Here is a 16,335-nt window from a genome sequence, read left to right on the forward strand (position 1 = left end):
AAAATATGTTTGTTTTGACTTTCAATATGTAAGGAATGTTTCTGTATACATAATTGTGTCTAAATAAAACATGTAAATGTTCTTTAGTGGTTAAAGGGGTTCACCTTTAAGTTTACTTTTAGTATGTTATAAAATGTCCCATTGCCAGCAGCTTTGCAACTGGTCTTCTATTTTAGTAGTTTTTGAAATATTTGCCTTCCTCTTCTACATCTTTAAATGCTCCGTGAGCTTAGAATTTTATTATTGCTACTTTTTATTCCTTTTGTTTCTATTTAGTCCCACTCCTATTTATATTCCAGTCTCTCATTCAAACCACTGCCTGGTTGCTAAGGTAAACAAGACCCTAGCAGCCAGGCAGCTGCTAAAGTGCTGAACAAAAAGTGAAAAACCATTAAAAAATTAAACCCAATTGCAAATTGTCTCAAAATATCAATGGCTATTCAACACTAAAAGTAGATTAAAAGGTGTTTCCCTTTAAAGGAAAGTAATCTTTATGCTCTATGCACTGCAGGTCAGCATAGATATTTCCTAGATTTTAATTACCACACTTTTCTTTTGAAGAAAAATATCTAAATCATGTACTGATTGTGCAGGAATGTTTCAATGTCACTGCTATCCCCCCCCCCACCAAACTCCATAAATGACTGCAACTGGACTTAGAAATTGTTCAGTGCAATAGCACTAATTTAGATGCATCAGCCGCAATTGCAAAACTCCCCCTGATGAGTGCAACTCTGGAATTATTATTGAATAAAACATGGCAATTATACTTGTAAATGGCCCATAATAACACTACCATTGACAACATGGGTGTTGCATACAACCACCAATAACGTCACTGATTGTACCCACAGGCTTATATATGTTTTAGAGTTCCCCTCTGTGCTTTTTTTAACCAATAGAGTCTCTTCACCACTGTTTTGTTTTTTAACCATTAGGACCCCTGGGAGCGGGGCCCAGCAAATGTTGTTGAATGTGGCCCTGTGATTTGTGATGGTGGTCCTGAGGGTAGCTAATGCTTTGTCTATCCATGTCTGCATTGATCTTATTGGCATGTCTGGAGTTAATGGAGTTCTTACTGGACATTTTTTAGTGATCTTACTGGCTTGTCTGGGTTAGTGCTAATTGGCTATTTCTACAGTGATTATACTGGCACAGTTGGGGTTAAAATGTTGATTATCCATTTTATGTAGCAATTATGCTGGCACATCTAGGGTTAATATACCAGTTATCCATTTTATTTAGTGATTATACTGGCACATATTAGATTAGTATGCTCTTGATCTATTTTCTATAGTATTTATCCTGCCCATGTCTAGGTTATGTTTGGTAAAATGGGCGTGGTATTTAGGGACATGGGCCACAAAGTGTTAGTGGTCTAAAAATGTTGCCATTCTGTGTGCAGTAGATGTTATTGTCCCTCTTTTTATTTTTGGGTGGTATGGGATTTGTGCTCTTAAATCCAGCATGTGCTGGGTAAGGGATACTACAGTGTCTCTGTACCATTAGAGTTGCCACTATTTCTGGAAAAAAATGTTGGCTTTCTTATCATTTTTAGGCATGCCTCCTTTGTGAAAGATTCTGCTGAACATTGAACCAAATCCAAAACCTAATTTACATATGCAAATCATGGCAAGCAAGGGTTAAAGAGATCCGCACACTACGCTCATGGTTTTACTTCCTTGTTTGTGTGACAAGAAGTTATGTGATTTTAAGGATTCTGTTTAGCCCGGCATGTGCAGTGCATCCCTAACAATTTTGTTCGCAGGGTCGGACTGGACCATTAGGGGCCCACCTGGATCCAAACTTCCGGGGGCCCCGGGGCGCGCATGCTGCCTTACCGGCCTGCATTTTGTTTTTCTTATTGGGCCAGCCAATCAATGTCCAGCCGGCCCAGTCTGACCCTGTTTGTCCGCCTTCCCTATTAATAACATTGGCATCAGGCACCATTAGTAACCCTAAGTACAATAGCAGTTATATTTATTTGCTTGTTTTGGACTAAGCAGAACAATACAGAGCGAACACTGAAGGACAACAGCTGGGGACATGCTAACCATGGAGACTAAAATAGAAAAAAAGTAGAAAAAAAAACCTTTTTATTAATAGTTAAGAATGTTCAAAATCTCCTGTAGTATTACTCACACTGCGCTGTATGTAGTACAGGTATGGGACCTGTTATCCAGAATGCTCGGGACCTGGTGTTTTCTGGATAATGGATCTTTCTGTAATTTGGATCTTCATACCTTAAGTCTACTAGAAAATCATGCAAACATTAAATAAACTCAATAGTCTGATTCTGACTCCAATAAGGATTAATTTTATCTAGGTTTGGATCAAGTACAAGCTACTGTTTTATTATTACAGAGAAAAATAAATCATTATGTCCCATGTCTATGGGAGATGGCCTTTCCGTAATTCTGGGTTTCCAGATAATATATCCCATACATTTACCATCTTGTGGAAGGCTAAAGTACTGTATATTACTATAATTTATATTTGTTATCCAATCAATTGAAGGATAGCACTACCTCCAACCCAGAGCGATGGTGGAAGTTTCCCTGTTTTTCACATTGTGTCCAGGTTTTATGTTCAGATAACATTGGGCTGAAGGATACATTTTTAGCAAAGGATGGTTGCGATGTGGTTTCCTACTAATGCTGACACTTTCCTATTGATTCTGATTGGAACATGTCCCCATCCCTTTAAAAGTACAGTAGAAATAACCTTTGTCTTAAATTGCTCCAGTTTTAACGGACAAGGAATGTTTGAGTTATAGAGCGCTGTTAGTTTGTTAGGTATAGGAATGGGATCCGTTATTGGGAAACCTGTTATCCAGAAAGCTCAGAAAGGCATCTCCCATAGACTCCTTTTTATCCAAATAATCCAAATTTGTAAAAATTATTTAATTTTAAAGATGATTTCCTTTTTCTCTGTAATAATAAAACCGTACCTTGTACTTGATCCAAACATAATTAATACTTATTTGAAGCAAAACCAGCCTATTGGGTTTATTTAATGTTTACATGATTTTCTAGTAGACTTAAGGTAGGAAGATCCAAATTACGGAAATATCAGTTACCTGAAAAACCCCAGGTCCCGAGCATGCTGGATAACAGGTCCCATACCTGTACCCCGCAGTGACAATAATCCCTTACTACTGCTGGAAGCTTGGAATGTTTCTGGGAAGATAATGGCTGCTTGCCCTGGGGAAAAACAGCCCTGGAGCAGTGTTTTATTTATTTATTTTTTTCATTTTAAAAAGCGGGCACAACAGAGTTTTGTTTTTTTGTGTGCATATAGCCGTAGAAGAGTAGAGGAAACATTTGCTGGTCTATGGTAATCGGTGTATGTAAAAGCTTGGTTTCCCCTCAAATGACCTATTTCCTAGTCATTTAAAGGGGACGTGTAAGACAAAAAAACAAAAAAAACAAGAATGTGTCAGTGTATTATAGTCTTTTAAATATAGAAGTAATTGGCTTATAATACACAAAAGCCATGAATATCTTGTAAATTATATCCTTATAAACGGTGAGTAGTGATGTCATCAGTTATAAACGGTGAGTAGTGATGTCATTTCTGTCACATGACTCACTAAAATTTGTGTATTATAATTAATAAAGTACCCCCAGTTGTAAAATATGAGGATATTATAAGTTACCTCGGAGTTCCATGACCTGTATATAAACACTCGGCCTTCGGCCTCGTGTTTTTATATGGTCATGAAACTCCTCGGTAACTTATAATATCCTTATATTTTACAAGAGGGGGTACTTTATTCACTATATAATACACAAAAGGCATGAATATCTTGTAAATTATATCCTTATAAATGGTGAGTTCTGATGTCATTTTTGTCACATGACTCACTGAAACTTGTGTATTATAATAAATAAAGTACCCCCAGTTGCAAAATATGAGGATATTAGAAGTTACCTTTATTCACTATATAAAGGGTGACAAGTGATGTCAACAGTTATAAACGGTGAGTAGTGATGTCATTTTTGTCGCATGACTCACTTAAACTTGTGTATTATAATAAATAAAGTACCCCTTGTTGGAAAATATGAGGATATTAGAAGTCACCTCGGAGTTCCATGACCTGTATAAAAAGCACTTGTATATTTTAAAATATTATTCACTATATAAAATTATATTTAGGGCTGATGTATTGAAAATTTCCCTAAAAACCCATCTGTTCCCTACTACTGTGCTTCTGGCAGGGACCGTTTGAAACACAAACAGGGATAATAGTTGATCTATGGTGAGCTCCTATGAAGGGGCACTTTTAAAGATGATAATTTTAGCCCAGAGTGCAAGCTATTATTCATTATTGCATACAAGATATGGGGAGTTTTCTATTATGCCATGACCATGTAAGAAACAGTAGAAAATCTTAACAGATTCTGCATGTTCTCCTTACCTATTTTATCAGGCATTATCAAGACAAGCATAACCCCTCATCTGTCCTTTCTTGTGTAGCTTATCTACCCATTTTATTGACAATGGTTTTGTTCTAAATATTAAATAAAACACTTTACTCATGAGGCAAATACAAATGAAAACTAATTAATACTACATGGTTTCATTGCTGTAAAAGTGGCTTTTTATGAATTAATATTTAATGAGACAAGCTATACAGTCCCACAGGGGTTTTGCCTATTTGATATTTAAACTGGAATTGTGTCTAGCTGCAATAGCTTTCATAGGTTTGGGCACAACAGGAAAATTAAATATTTTTATTATGTGTGTGTGTGTACACATACCTGTGTTAGTACCTAGCTTTAACTAATGCAGATTTGGGAGCAACCAACACAATGTGGTAGTGCGGGGAGCAGGAGGGGGCTTTGCAGCTGGGGCAGGAGACCTGGAGGGGGGACCCCTGAGGCAGCAGCTCCGGTGGGCCCCCGGGCTCTCATCAGACACTGCAGTAGTTGTGTTCTCTTCTGTTATGTCATGACATCCACTCACCCCAGCCTTTATACATTACGTTTTTGACTAACTATATTAGAAACATTTTTTTATTTTGCACATACTATCTCTTTGCCCAGTTTTTATTTGTACACTGAACTGTTCCTAACAGTGAACTGACCTAACAGGCCCTTAGCAACAATCCGTGGTCAAATCACTTGTATGTTCCTCATAGGCCTGGACCTACTGGTGGTGACATGGAGTAGAAGAGGCCTTACCACTGAATCTGTGAAACATTTGTTTTTTAGGACAAATCCAAGGCAGTAGACTTTGACTGCAATTTTCTTTATTGGGGAGTCTATCCATTACTGTCTTGGATTTGTCCTACACAACAAATTTCTCACAGATTGATCTATTTGGGATATCAGATCAGGATAACCGTGGGACAAGCCACTAAAAACAATTGGTGAGCTACACTTATTTTCAAATATTTTGCCTTACCTCTGAAGACACCAAGGGGTCACAATATAAAAGTGCAGGAGCTAAGGTGCAGGTCTTGCATTATTAGCAGCTTGAACTGCCACTTGATAAACCCTGCCAGCATCCCCATTTGTGACCCAAATTTGCCCTAACACCAAGGGAGAATTCTGCTGGAAATTCATTTTGAAAGCCATTTAGGGGGAGATTTGGGGTAAATACTTATTTGTAGTCGTAGATATTTTTTTAAATGTAGTTGAATGGGAATGGTAACATTCTTCATATATCTGAAACTTTATTTATGGTGCTAATTGGGTGGCCTTGACAAAAACTAAAAAATATTGACTTCTGGGCATTAATGGGGGTAAAATCTGAATGCTGTTTTTTGTATCTGTCATTGGCTTTGTATTGATCAAGGGGCAATTTTATAGGCATTGCAGAGATCATGGCCACTACTCTGACCTCAGGAGGACAAAATAAATTAATACAAGAAAAAGGTGATAGAGTAAGCTACCAATCCACCATCCTCAACTTCCATACTTGTGGGATATAGATGGGTAAAAATTGTGGGATTAAAAAAAACAAAAACTGGTGGTAAGTGGATGGATCAAAGTTTCTGTGGCAAGTAGATGGATAAATGGGCCTCAGGTGGCTCCAGTGTGGATATATGACTACAGTCAGGGACAGATTTTAACCGTACAATCATTAACATAAGCAGTATTCGTGTAATAATTCATTTTTTATGCATTGCACAGATTGACAGAGACTGTTCTCAGTTAAAACAAGAAGACTTGCTCAATGAGCTGAGGGTTTTGGAACAACGCTGTAATGCTTTGAAAGAGGAAAATATAACACTGGTGAGTCTAGATTTTTATCTCCACAATCTTGACTTTTTGGCTTTCTTGTATGAATCACTTGTTGTCTTACTTAGAACAATGAAGAACCCAGAACCATAGAATCTAGAGTGAATGGCAACCGACACTGTATGACATCAGTTGACAGATAAGGGGCAAATACAAACAAGGAATGTCAGCATAAAATCAAGAACTTTGATTTGCTTTGCTTTTCCTAGAAATTAGTATCGCTCACTGAATAGCTGACACATCTTTGTTGTTTTCTTGTGTTGCTCTCTATAACAATTCTGTTTTTAGAAGGAGAGCAGGTCTCTTCAGCTACTTGTCTAAATATAGGAGGTCATTAGATAATCTAATTCTCATGTTGATTACTTTTTCAACTTTGCATACCTTGCCATCCGCTTTCACTGGCTTTCCTTATGTTTTCAGAGGAAGAACTGTTTTCCAGAGACAGAGGAGAAAGTAAAACGACTGAAAAGAAAGAACGCAGAGCTTGCAGTCATTGCCAAACGCTTAGAGGAAAGAGCAAAGAAGCTACAAGAGGCCAATCTGAAAATGGTAATTATTTCATAAAAGAAATAACATGCTACATCTGTAGGCTGGGTAAATGTTCTTATTATTTTTATTAAAGCACACACCAAGCTACTGCCCCATACAAGTAAGACCTGGGGTTTCTATGTATTTATTTATTTTTTGCTTTACTGAGGGTAACATACCATAGAAGACAAGAGATGGAAAACTGCCCTGGTAATATAAAATTTAAAATAGTACATTTTAAGCATTGCTTAGTTTTCAAGTATAATGTAGTTATGGGAGAAATAGCAGCTAACAGCACTTATATGTATTTAATTTACAGTTAAATCTTGATTTTTGCATTTCCAAGATTTCACTTTTAAGATGCAATGGACTTTTTTTCGGTTTCTGCAAATGCAGTGTGCAACTTGCATTGTTTCTCTAAAGGGAGTTATGCATAGAACCACTTCCATTAAAGGTAATGTGTCAAAATGCCCTCCTCACACTTCCGTATAGTTGCATTGGCACCACTCAGTCCTTCCTGCCTTCCATTCTAAATCACTTATTGATGCAGGGGAACCCATCTGACACTTGCGCCTAAAGAATTCAAGTGATTCTCTTAACACAATTGGACTGCACCTGCGTCAACTGCATCTAATTTTCGGTGAAGCACACGCGCTGTTGTGTCCTTTTTGGGAAATTGGATACAGTTGGGTAGGTGCAGCGCAACATGGTCCATTGTGGAAAAAAACATGGTGATTTCACTTGAAATTGGACTTTGCTTACTGAGCCTCAACATGCGACTGTGCCCTAATGTCTTTCAAGTCTGTCATGTACTATCACGGACCTACTATTTCTGATAATACTTCTCTGACCTTGCAGGTTAATACTCCTATGCACCTTAAAGGACCAAGTCTTGAAGTATGTAAAAAAGCTTTTGCACGTCAGCGAGCCAAAGACATGGCTGAGCAGGCTTGTGCTCTGTTGGCAAAGGACAAACAAATTGCATTACTGAAACAAGAATGTCTGGAGTTGCAAGCCAAGCTGACGCTGGGGAAGGTATACAAACTATACAGTTATGTAACCAGTATGTGCTAGGTTTAGATGCGTTGTTTGAGCTTACCACTGTATACGGTGGGCCCGGGTGCACACGCCCCAAACCTTCAGTAAGGGGAGTAAATACCAGGAAACTTCAAAAGAGGCTGGCACAAGCCTGGACCCATGACCCGGAGTCAGATTGTAAAAGGGTTATTTAGTTATTAGTTATTTTCCATAATTAAGCACGTTTCGTATCTACCAGGGACACTGAGGAAGGTAATCCTACATGTTTTCCATCTAAAAAAACACGTGTATGTTTGTTCTATAATTGCCCATGTTTTTCTCTTTGCACCAGTGGTATGCTTTATGATTGTGGCTCCAAATTGTACTTGGGGCTGAAATATCAGTTATTAAATTACCAATGTGAGGATAAAAGGAAAACCTTCCTAGGGTTTTGTTATAAATTGTCATGGCATGTTATATTGTAATCTGAATCATCAGCCATACCCACTTTTTTTTTGAAGGGGAACTCTGCTTTAACAAGGTCTAAGGGATAAGGCATGGTGCTTTACTTATTGCTTTTGAATCTGAACCCACCAGCAATATTGCATAAGGTGGTATGGGAGACTTGCAGAAAGGTCTTAATTTTGTTTAAATTTTTTGTTTGTCGTTCTTATTCTTTTTCTCTCTGTTTGATTTTGTATGGAAGACATGGTGCAAGCTTCATATAGTTTGCTGACCAGCAGTAAAATGTTTCTCAGAATATTATTGGCAGATGTGAAACAGCAAAACCCCTCCATAGGCATCTGAGACTTATAACATAATACAGGTGTTTATAGAAATACAGAGTAGTAGTTTCCACCTACACTGTCCTTGGTACTCAGGGCATTCACATGCACTCTCCTTGGTACTCAGGGCATTCTAATATGTGCAGTCCTTTCAAGGAGAACACTTAATCAAAACACCCTTTCCCAAAGATAGCCACTTCCCATCCAAATGAATGCACTTTTATGGCACACTCTTTTACCAGTAGAGCGGTATTACTTGGGAACAGTTTGGTCAGAGTTCCAGAGTGATACCCTCCTATTAACACAATTGTGTAATATACATTACATCATGTGAAGTGACTGTAAATGGGGATGGGCATTCTGATCAACGTGTTTCTCCCTTGAAGGGCAATGTCGATCAAAATATCCAATGTGCCAGCTCCAGTGGGTAGGATGGCTTGGCAGGTTTAATGAGGTGAGTTTACAGATTCCTCCCAAAACAACAGTGCTAGCAGATACTGCAAGACCAGCTGTTACTGGAAAGCAGAGTAGCACTTATTCTGACTTTCGTTTAACTAACTAACTACTAGTAATATAATCAAACCAAATACCATTCATACATCCATCATTATTAAATAAACGATAACTTATAAAAAGCCTGGCACGCTCATCTACATTATACCCTGCCCATGGGTTCTTAAATCAGTAGGTCTACACTGCAGTACCAAAGGTCTATTGAGTATCTAGGAGATTGTTCTTTCGATAGCAAAAGCACTTCAAATACCCATCTCTCAAGGTCACTGCAAGTAAGTTGGTAGAGACAAGGGGACTCATTTATCAACAATTTGCCCAGGGGCAGTTACCTATTGCAACCAATCAATGATGAGCTTTTTAACGCCAGCTGCAAGTAGAACAATAAAGCAGTAATGTGATTGGTTGCCATGGTTATTGCCCATGGGCAAATTTGATAAATGACCCCCAAGGAGAGAGTCTTGTGCAGTGCAAAGCAGAAAATAGGAGCCATCCACATGTAAAAAGTTAACTGGTGCAACCCTTTATTCATTTTTTCGTTTTTCTACTTTTGTATTGCACATTTGATACCTTTGCTTGGGGCTATTGCACCAGGTATAACTGTAGTTGTTTGTGGGGACATTTTCCTATAATGTATTATTTGGAGAGTACTTACTTTTTTGGTTCAATGAACTTAATTTGCATCTGCTGCTGAAAGGTAGTTGGTTTTGTCAGAGAATAAAGACATAATATGTTTCTATAACCACCTTAAATAACTTTTTTGATTTTGAAAGATTCGCTTATAAAATTAATTTATAATTTAATTACACAGGAGTGCTCAAGTTTGTTCAAGCTGAGTGACTTTGACCGCCTGCTGCGAGAGTCTCAAAAAGAAGTCTTACGGCTACAGAGGCAAATAGCAATCAAATATTTAAAGGAATCTCTTCACGTGTCAAAATCAGATTCCCAGAGTTGCAGTTCTGATGCTGTATCCATTGATTCCTATTTTCAGTCAGATCAAGTCAAAGAGAGTCCTGACAAAACAAAGGTGGCTCCATTAGGCGATGGAATCAAGGTGAGATACAGTTCCTAATATACCTTTTTTCTACTTCACATGCAAACTCACCACTACTCTTTTGCCTTTTTGAATATCCTAAGCTCTCCTTCGAGATCTAGTGTACACCTCACTCACTCACACACACACACACACCTTAGAGACCCATGGAAATTATTAAAAAAACAGTAATATGAAACAATGAAGGTTTTTTAAACTGATATATAATGTACTGTTGCTCTGCTCTGTTTATACTATGTAGTCATTGGGGTAGCCATTCAAGTTGAAATAGGCCTAAATAACACAGCAGATAACCAATAAGCTTTGTTGAATACAATAGTTTTAGTTCTTACACAAGAATCTGAACCTATTGTAGAGCACTAATAAAGGGCTTTCAATATGATTGTTGTCTTGCTGAACACAAAAAAGTGTCTCACTTGTTCTGAAAGGCAAAGGAGAGAAATAAAAAGGAGTAGGAGATTTTTTGCAGAACAGGGCCGGATTTACATAGCGGGCGCCCCTAGGCCTACTGCCGTTTGTCGCCCCTCTCCCCTCCAGGGGGACAGGAGCAATGGGGATTGGCGCATGGGAAATCTAAAAAATCAACCAAACATTACTGCTACGATTACTAGTTTCCTGTAATTTAATGTTAATGGTTCAAAGAATGTCGGGCTGAATGGTCGGCCCCCACACATTTTCACCTCACCAAATTTGGCCCTCGTTGCAAAAAGTTTGGGCACCCCTGCACTAAAACATTTTTTCTTACCATTTAAACCTTTAACCTGCCTTTAACATTTGTTAATATAATCGTGCAAACTTAAAAATTTCATAATTGAAAATATTTTTTACCCGATTTCTTCAAATAGATTGTTCTAATGTTCTGCTATTGGTTTTGTAACATGAAAATGGTTGCCATCTGTGCACAGGCATTAGCAAAGCTGGTAACTTTGTTCAAAGTTGAATTCTTTTTTTGCCCCCTTTTATTGTAAAGTGTTTTAGTTAACATGTACGCGTACTTGTAAGGTTTTGTAATATTTGTTAAACTTTCCATTTTAATAGAATCCAATATTGCACGCACTTTCACTCGCAATATTGGATTCTTATGACGTGTCTCCCAAAGCTGCCGGTTTGGGGCACTGCACCCGGGCCAGGGACTTCAAGCGGGCAGTGACCTGCATATATTGAATGCCTGTGAACATAAATTGAATAAGCGAAAGGTTCAGGGCATTAGCACCTGGGCCCACCCAGTTACAGGGTGAGCGGTGGCAACAATTAGACCGATAAAATTAACTTCACAGAATGGGGAATAGAGTTTGAGCGCAACCAATTTTTTTGTTGTATGGTTTATAAACTTTCCATTTTACCTATTTTTACCTTTTCATCCTTTCACTTGTACCAGTATATGTATTCACACAATTATTTGTGCACGCCACGATTTTTTTTAGTTGTAAAATAAAAAATAATGCATCCTACCACATAGTACTGTCCATTAGCCCAAGGTCTGCCTCCCACTTGCTTCCAGCAGTGGGTAAAAGGCATAGTCCTGAAAATGTGAAAAATTATAAGCCACGCACCAAATGTTGTATAGAAATTATGGAGACAACCAGTTGAAATCCATCTTTAACAGATGGCTTCACAGTTTAGCAAGGTTTAAGTCTTGCCTGTAATCATTGGGCCTGTGTGTGTCAATAGAGCAGCTATGCAGTAAGTATATACATCTGAAAAGTAATCCCCTCTAGATTTTTGGATTCTTTTAGGCTGGTTTCATCAATTAATCTGCCAGATTTAATAGGATTTACTACAAACCGAGTGAGGGTTGCAAACCCTTTCCACTAAGATGATTTATTAACCTCCTCTTTCTGATCATGTTTTTAATGTTGTTTTTTTCGGCTCTTCCTAACTAACTTCCTTGGGCAACTTTTTTTTTTTTTTTTTTTTTTAATGTTAATTAAACTCCTAGCAGGGCAGAAGTTTTAAAAAGAAAAAATGTGACAAAGACAAAAGCTGTTTCTGCTATCTTCCAGCCTATGGGTAAGTGCCCATTTGGCACAAAATGCATTGGGCTATACATATTCTATTAAATAAGTTTAAAATTTTACTACTACCTCGCTACTGCATTTATTTATTGCAATCTCTTCACCTACTTTGAGCTTTTCCAATTTTTGGCAACCCTTGGACTGGGGTTTTTTGTGAAGAGACTGCATGGTGACATATTTTTGGTACACTGCACATGTATACTTATTTTATAGAAGCAGATAATGCATGCCATCCTTGTTTTTGTACATGCTATCTTTTGGGACAAAGGAATCTACCTGTGCTTCACTAGATCTGCAAGTAATTTGAAAGACACAGATGTAGGGAATATCGAGTTTTGGAACCCAGGGTATGTGGCGTCCTGTGAAATCTGCTGTATGGTAACCCCACACTTGGCCTTTTTGATGCATTTATTTTGCTTATATGCTGCGAGAGGAGGAGCTGATGGGGAATCCAGTGAGGAGAGACTGCAGTAGGGTTGCCACCTTTGCCGGAGGCTAAACCCGAACAAAGGGGGTGGGCAGATAGCATCGTGGGTGGCGTGAGATATTGAGGTGGGCATGATGATATCAGAGGCGGGAACAATGATGTCAGAGGAGTTATGACGCCAGGGTGGGGATATTGCATCACTTAAATGCAACGGAGTGGATTTCTGTCTGGTATTCTCAATGTTTTAAACCAGACAGAACGTTTTGGACAGCTCTTTGAAAAACTGAGATGTCATTTATCCAGTTAGTTTAGAAAATCAATTTCTGTTTCTGAAATAATAAGAAATTCACTACACTTGATAATAACTAAGTCATGTTGAGGTGAGTGTTTTTTATTTATTGCCCAGATTATTGTTCGGGTTTCACAAGGTATGAAAACCGAACAGAAAGTTGAAGCCCAAACAAGCCATAGAAAAAAAACTGAACAGGTGGCAACCCTAGACTGCATGCCCCCCCCCGAAGATTTTTTTTTTTGTGGGGATGGCCTTTCTAATGTATTCCACTCCAAGCCTGAATTAAAGCCATGCGCTAAAGAAATAAAAATAGCTGGCACTGGTGAGGGTGTAGAATCACTCTGGGTAGAGATTTCGACTGGGCAAAAGGTATCAAAAAGAATTATCATTGGTGTATGCTATAAACCACCTCGTATAAGTGTCGAGTATGAAGCCGAGCTACTCTTGCAGATACAAGCGGCTTCACAGCTGGGTCAAGTTGTTGCTATGGGTGACTTCAATTATCCAGACATTGACTGGGGTAATGGGGTTGCTAAGACAGAAAAAGCTAGTAGGTTTGTAAATATGCTGAATGACAACTTTTTATTCCAGCTCGTTCAAGAACCTACTAGGAATAACTCTCTTTTGGACCTTGTAATAACTAACAATACTGAACTCATCTCTAACATTTGTGTGGGTGAGCATTTAGGGAATAGTGATCATAACATGGTCTCCTTTGAGATTCTGTTGCAGAAGCAATTCTATAAGGGAGTAACTAAAACACAAAATTTCAGACGTGCAAACTTTGACAGTATAAGGGCATCTCTGCAACATATTAAGTGGGAAATGCTTTTCACAGGGTTAAACACAGAACAAAAATGGGAAGTCTTTAAAATGCTGCTTAATAAATATACTTGTCAGTATATTCCACTTGTAAGCAAGGAACGTCGTTGCAAAGCAAAACCTTTTTGGTTCAATAGAAGCGTTGGTGGTGAGGTGGGTAAGAAAAGACGTGCTTTTAAGGCTTTCAAGTTAGCTGGTACAGCCGAAACATTTATAAGGTACAAGGAGGCCAATAAATCATGCAAAGAAGCTATAAGGCAAGCTAAAATTGCTATAGAAAAGGATATTGCAGCAAGCAGTAAAAAAATCCAAAATTATTTTTTAAATATGTCAATAGTAAAAAAATGAAGCAGGAAGGGGTGGGACCCTTACTATCAGAGGGGGGTCAGCTGGTTGATGAAAACAAAATAAAAGCGCAGATTCTGAACTCGTATTTTTCATCTGTGTACACAAATGAAGAACCAGTAAGTGAAGGTTTCCTTCTTAACACTCCCAATTCTAGTAATACAACTAATGATGCATGGTTCACACATGAAGAAATTCAAAAGAGACTTGAACATGTTAAGATTAACAAAGGTCCAGGTCCAGATGATATTCATCCCAGGGTAATTAGCGAGCTTAGCTCTGTGATTGCCAAACCTCTTTACTTAATTTTTCAGGATTCATTGAGATCTGGCATTGTGCCGAGAGACTGGCGAATTGCTAATGTGGTGCCTCTATTCAAAAAAGGATCCCGTTCTCAGCCTCAAAACTATAGGCCAGTTAGTCTGACGTCAGTATTAGGAAAGCTTTTCGAAGGGTTAATAAAGGATAAGATACTGGACTTCATAGCAAATCATAATACTATGAGTTTGTGCCAGCATGGTTTTATGCGTAATAGATCTTGCCAGACTAACTTAATTTCTTTTTACGAGAATGTAAGTAGAGACCTCGATTCTGGGATGGCAGTGGATGTGATTTACTTAGACTTTGCTAAAGCATTTGATACAGTGCCACACAAAAGGTTACTGGTTAAATTAAGGAATGTTGGCCTGGAACATAGTATTTGTACCTGGATAGAGAACTGGCTAAAAGATAGACTACAAAGAGTGGTGGTAAATGGAACATTTTCTAATTGGACCAGTGTTGTTAGTGGAGTACCGCAGGGCTCTGTACTAGGTCCCTTGCTTTTCAACTTGTTTATTAATGACCTGGAGGTGGGCATTGAAAGTACTGTTTCTATTTTTGCAGATGATACTAAATTGTGCAGAACTATAGGTTCCATGCAGGATGCTGCCACTTTGCAAAGTGATCTGTCTAAACTGGAAAACTGGGCAGCAAACTGGAAAATGAGGTTCAACGTTGATAAATGCAAGGTTATGCACTTTGGCAAAAATAATATAAATGCAAGTTATACACTAAATGGCAGTGTGTTGGGAGTTTCCTTAAATGAAAAGGATCTAGGGGTCTTTGTAGATAACACGTTGTCTAATTCTGGGCAGTGTCATTCTGTGACTACTAAAGCAAATAAAGTTCTGTCTTGCATAAAAAAGGGCATTAACTCAAGGGATGAAAACATAATTATGCCTCTTTATAAGTCCTTGGTGAGGCCTCATCTGGAGTATGCAGTTCAGTTTTGGACTCCAGTCCTTAAGAGGGATATAAATGAGCTGGAGAGAGTGCAGAGACGTGCAACTAAATTGGTTAGAGGGACGGAAGACTTAAATTATGAGGGTAGACTGTCAAGGTTGGGGTTGTTTTCTCTGGAAAAAAGGCGCTTGCGAGGGGACATGATTACACTTTACAAGTACATTAGAGGACATTATAGACAAATGGCAGGGGACCTTTTTACCCATAAAGTGGATCACCGTACCAGAGGCCACCCCTTTAGACTAGAAGAAAAGAACTTTCATTTGAAGCAACGTAGAGGGTTCTTCACAGTCAGGACAGTGAGGTTGTGGAATGCACTGCCGGGTGATGTTGTGATGGCTGATTCAGTTAATGCCTTTAAGAATGGCTTGGATGATTTTTTGGACAGACATAATATCCAAGGCTATTGTGATACTAAACTCTATAGTTAGTATAGGTATGGGTATATAGAATTTTAATTAAAAGTAGGGAGGGGTGTGTGTATGGATGATGGGTTTTCATTTGGAGGGGTTGAACTTGATGGACTTTGTCTTTTTTCAACCCAATTTAACTATGTAACTATGGCATAAATATAGAGGAAGCAGGTCCAAAACAGGGGGGCCTGGATGGCAGGGTTGGTTTCCTCAATAGCATTAAGACCCACTACTCTTCTTCTTTATAATTATGCACAATCGTGCAGCAGGGAAGGGGGATTGGCGAGCATAGGCAGCTATGGTTTTGGGCACCTCAGAAGATTTTTTGGCAAGGGAGCCCAGAGCACGCTCATTACACCACGGATACCACTGGCAGTATGTCTCCACCAGTAGTAGTAAATGTTTCCTATTTTAGCTTCTTCTGTTTAAAAGTCTTAGGTTGGATTATGGGATTAGTAGTCTTCAAACATGGCCAATATGCAAAACGAACATGGGAGCATGGTATTTTCAGTGACCTCAGCATGTAGCAACTGGCATTTTTAAGTGCATCTCTAAAATGTTTTTCTAAACATACTGAGGGAGAAAGTGTACAATA

The 16,335-nt window shown here is 38.5% G+C and overlaps 1 protein-coding gene across 12 annotated transcripts in view; it reads left to right on the forward strand.

Annotated features, from left to right (window-relative positions):
- The window catches only part of tspoap1.L (TSPO associated protein 1 L homeolog), a 73,822-nt gene that overhangs the window by 12,284 nt on the left and 45,203 nt on the right, over positions 1 to 16,335 (forward strand). For all 12 annotated transcript variants that reach the window (XM_018246225.2, XM_018246224.2, XM_041581769.1 and 9 more), the window contains 4 exons: positions 6,141 to 6,242; positions 6,669 to 6,797; positions 7,635 to 7,811; positions 9,900 to 10,142. In XM_018246225.2, coding sequence (XP_018101714.2) covers positions 6,141 to 6,242; positions 6,669 to 6,797; positions 7,635 to 7,811; positions 9,900 to 10,142 — 651 coding nt within the window. The remainder of the gene's footprint in view (positions 1 to 6,140; positions 6,243 to 6,668; positions 6,798 to 7,634; positions 7,812 to 9,899; positions 10,143 to 16,335) is intronic.

The sequence above is a fragment of the Xenopus laevis genome, chromosome 2L, assembly GCF_017654675.1.
Source record: "Xenopus laevis strain J_2021 chromosome 2L, Xenopus_laevis_v10.1, whole genome shotgun sequence".
NCBI classification, from domain to species: Eukaryota; Metazoa; Chordata; class Amphibia; order Anura; family Pipidae; genus Xenopus; species Xenopus laevis.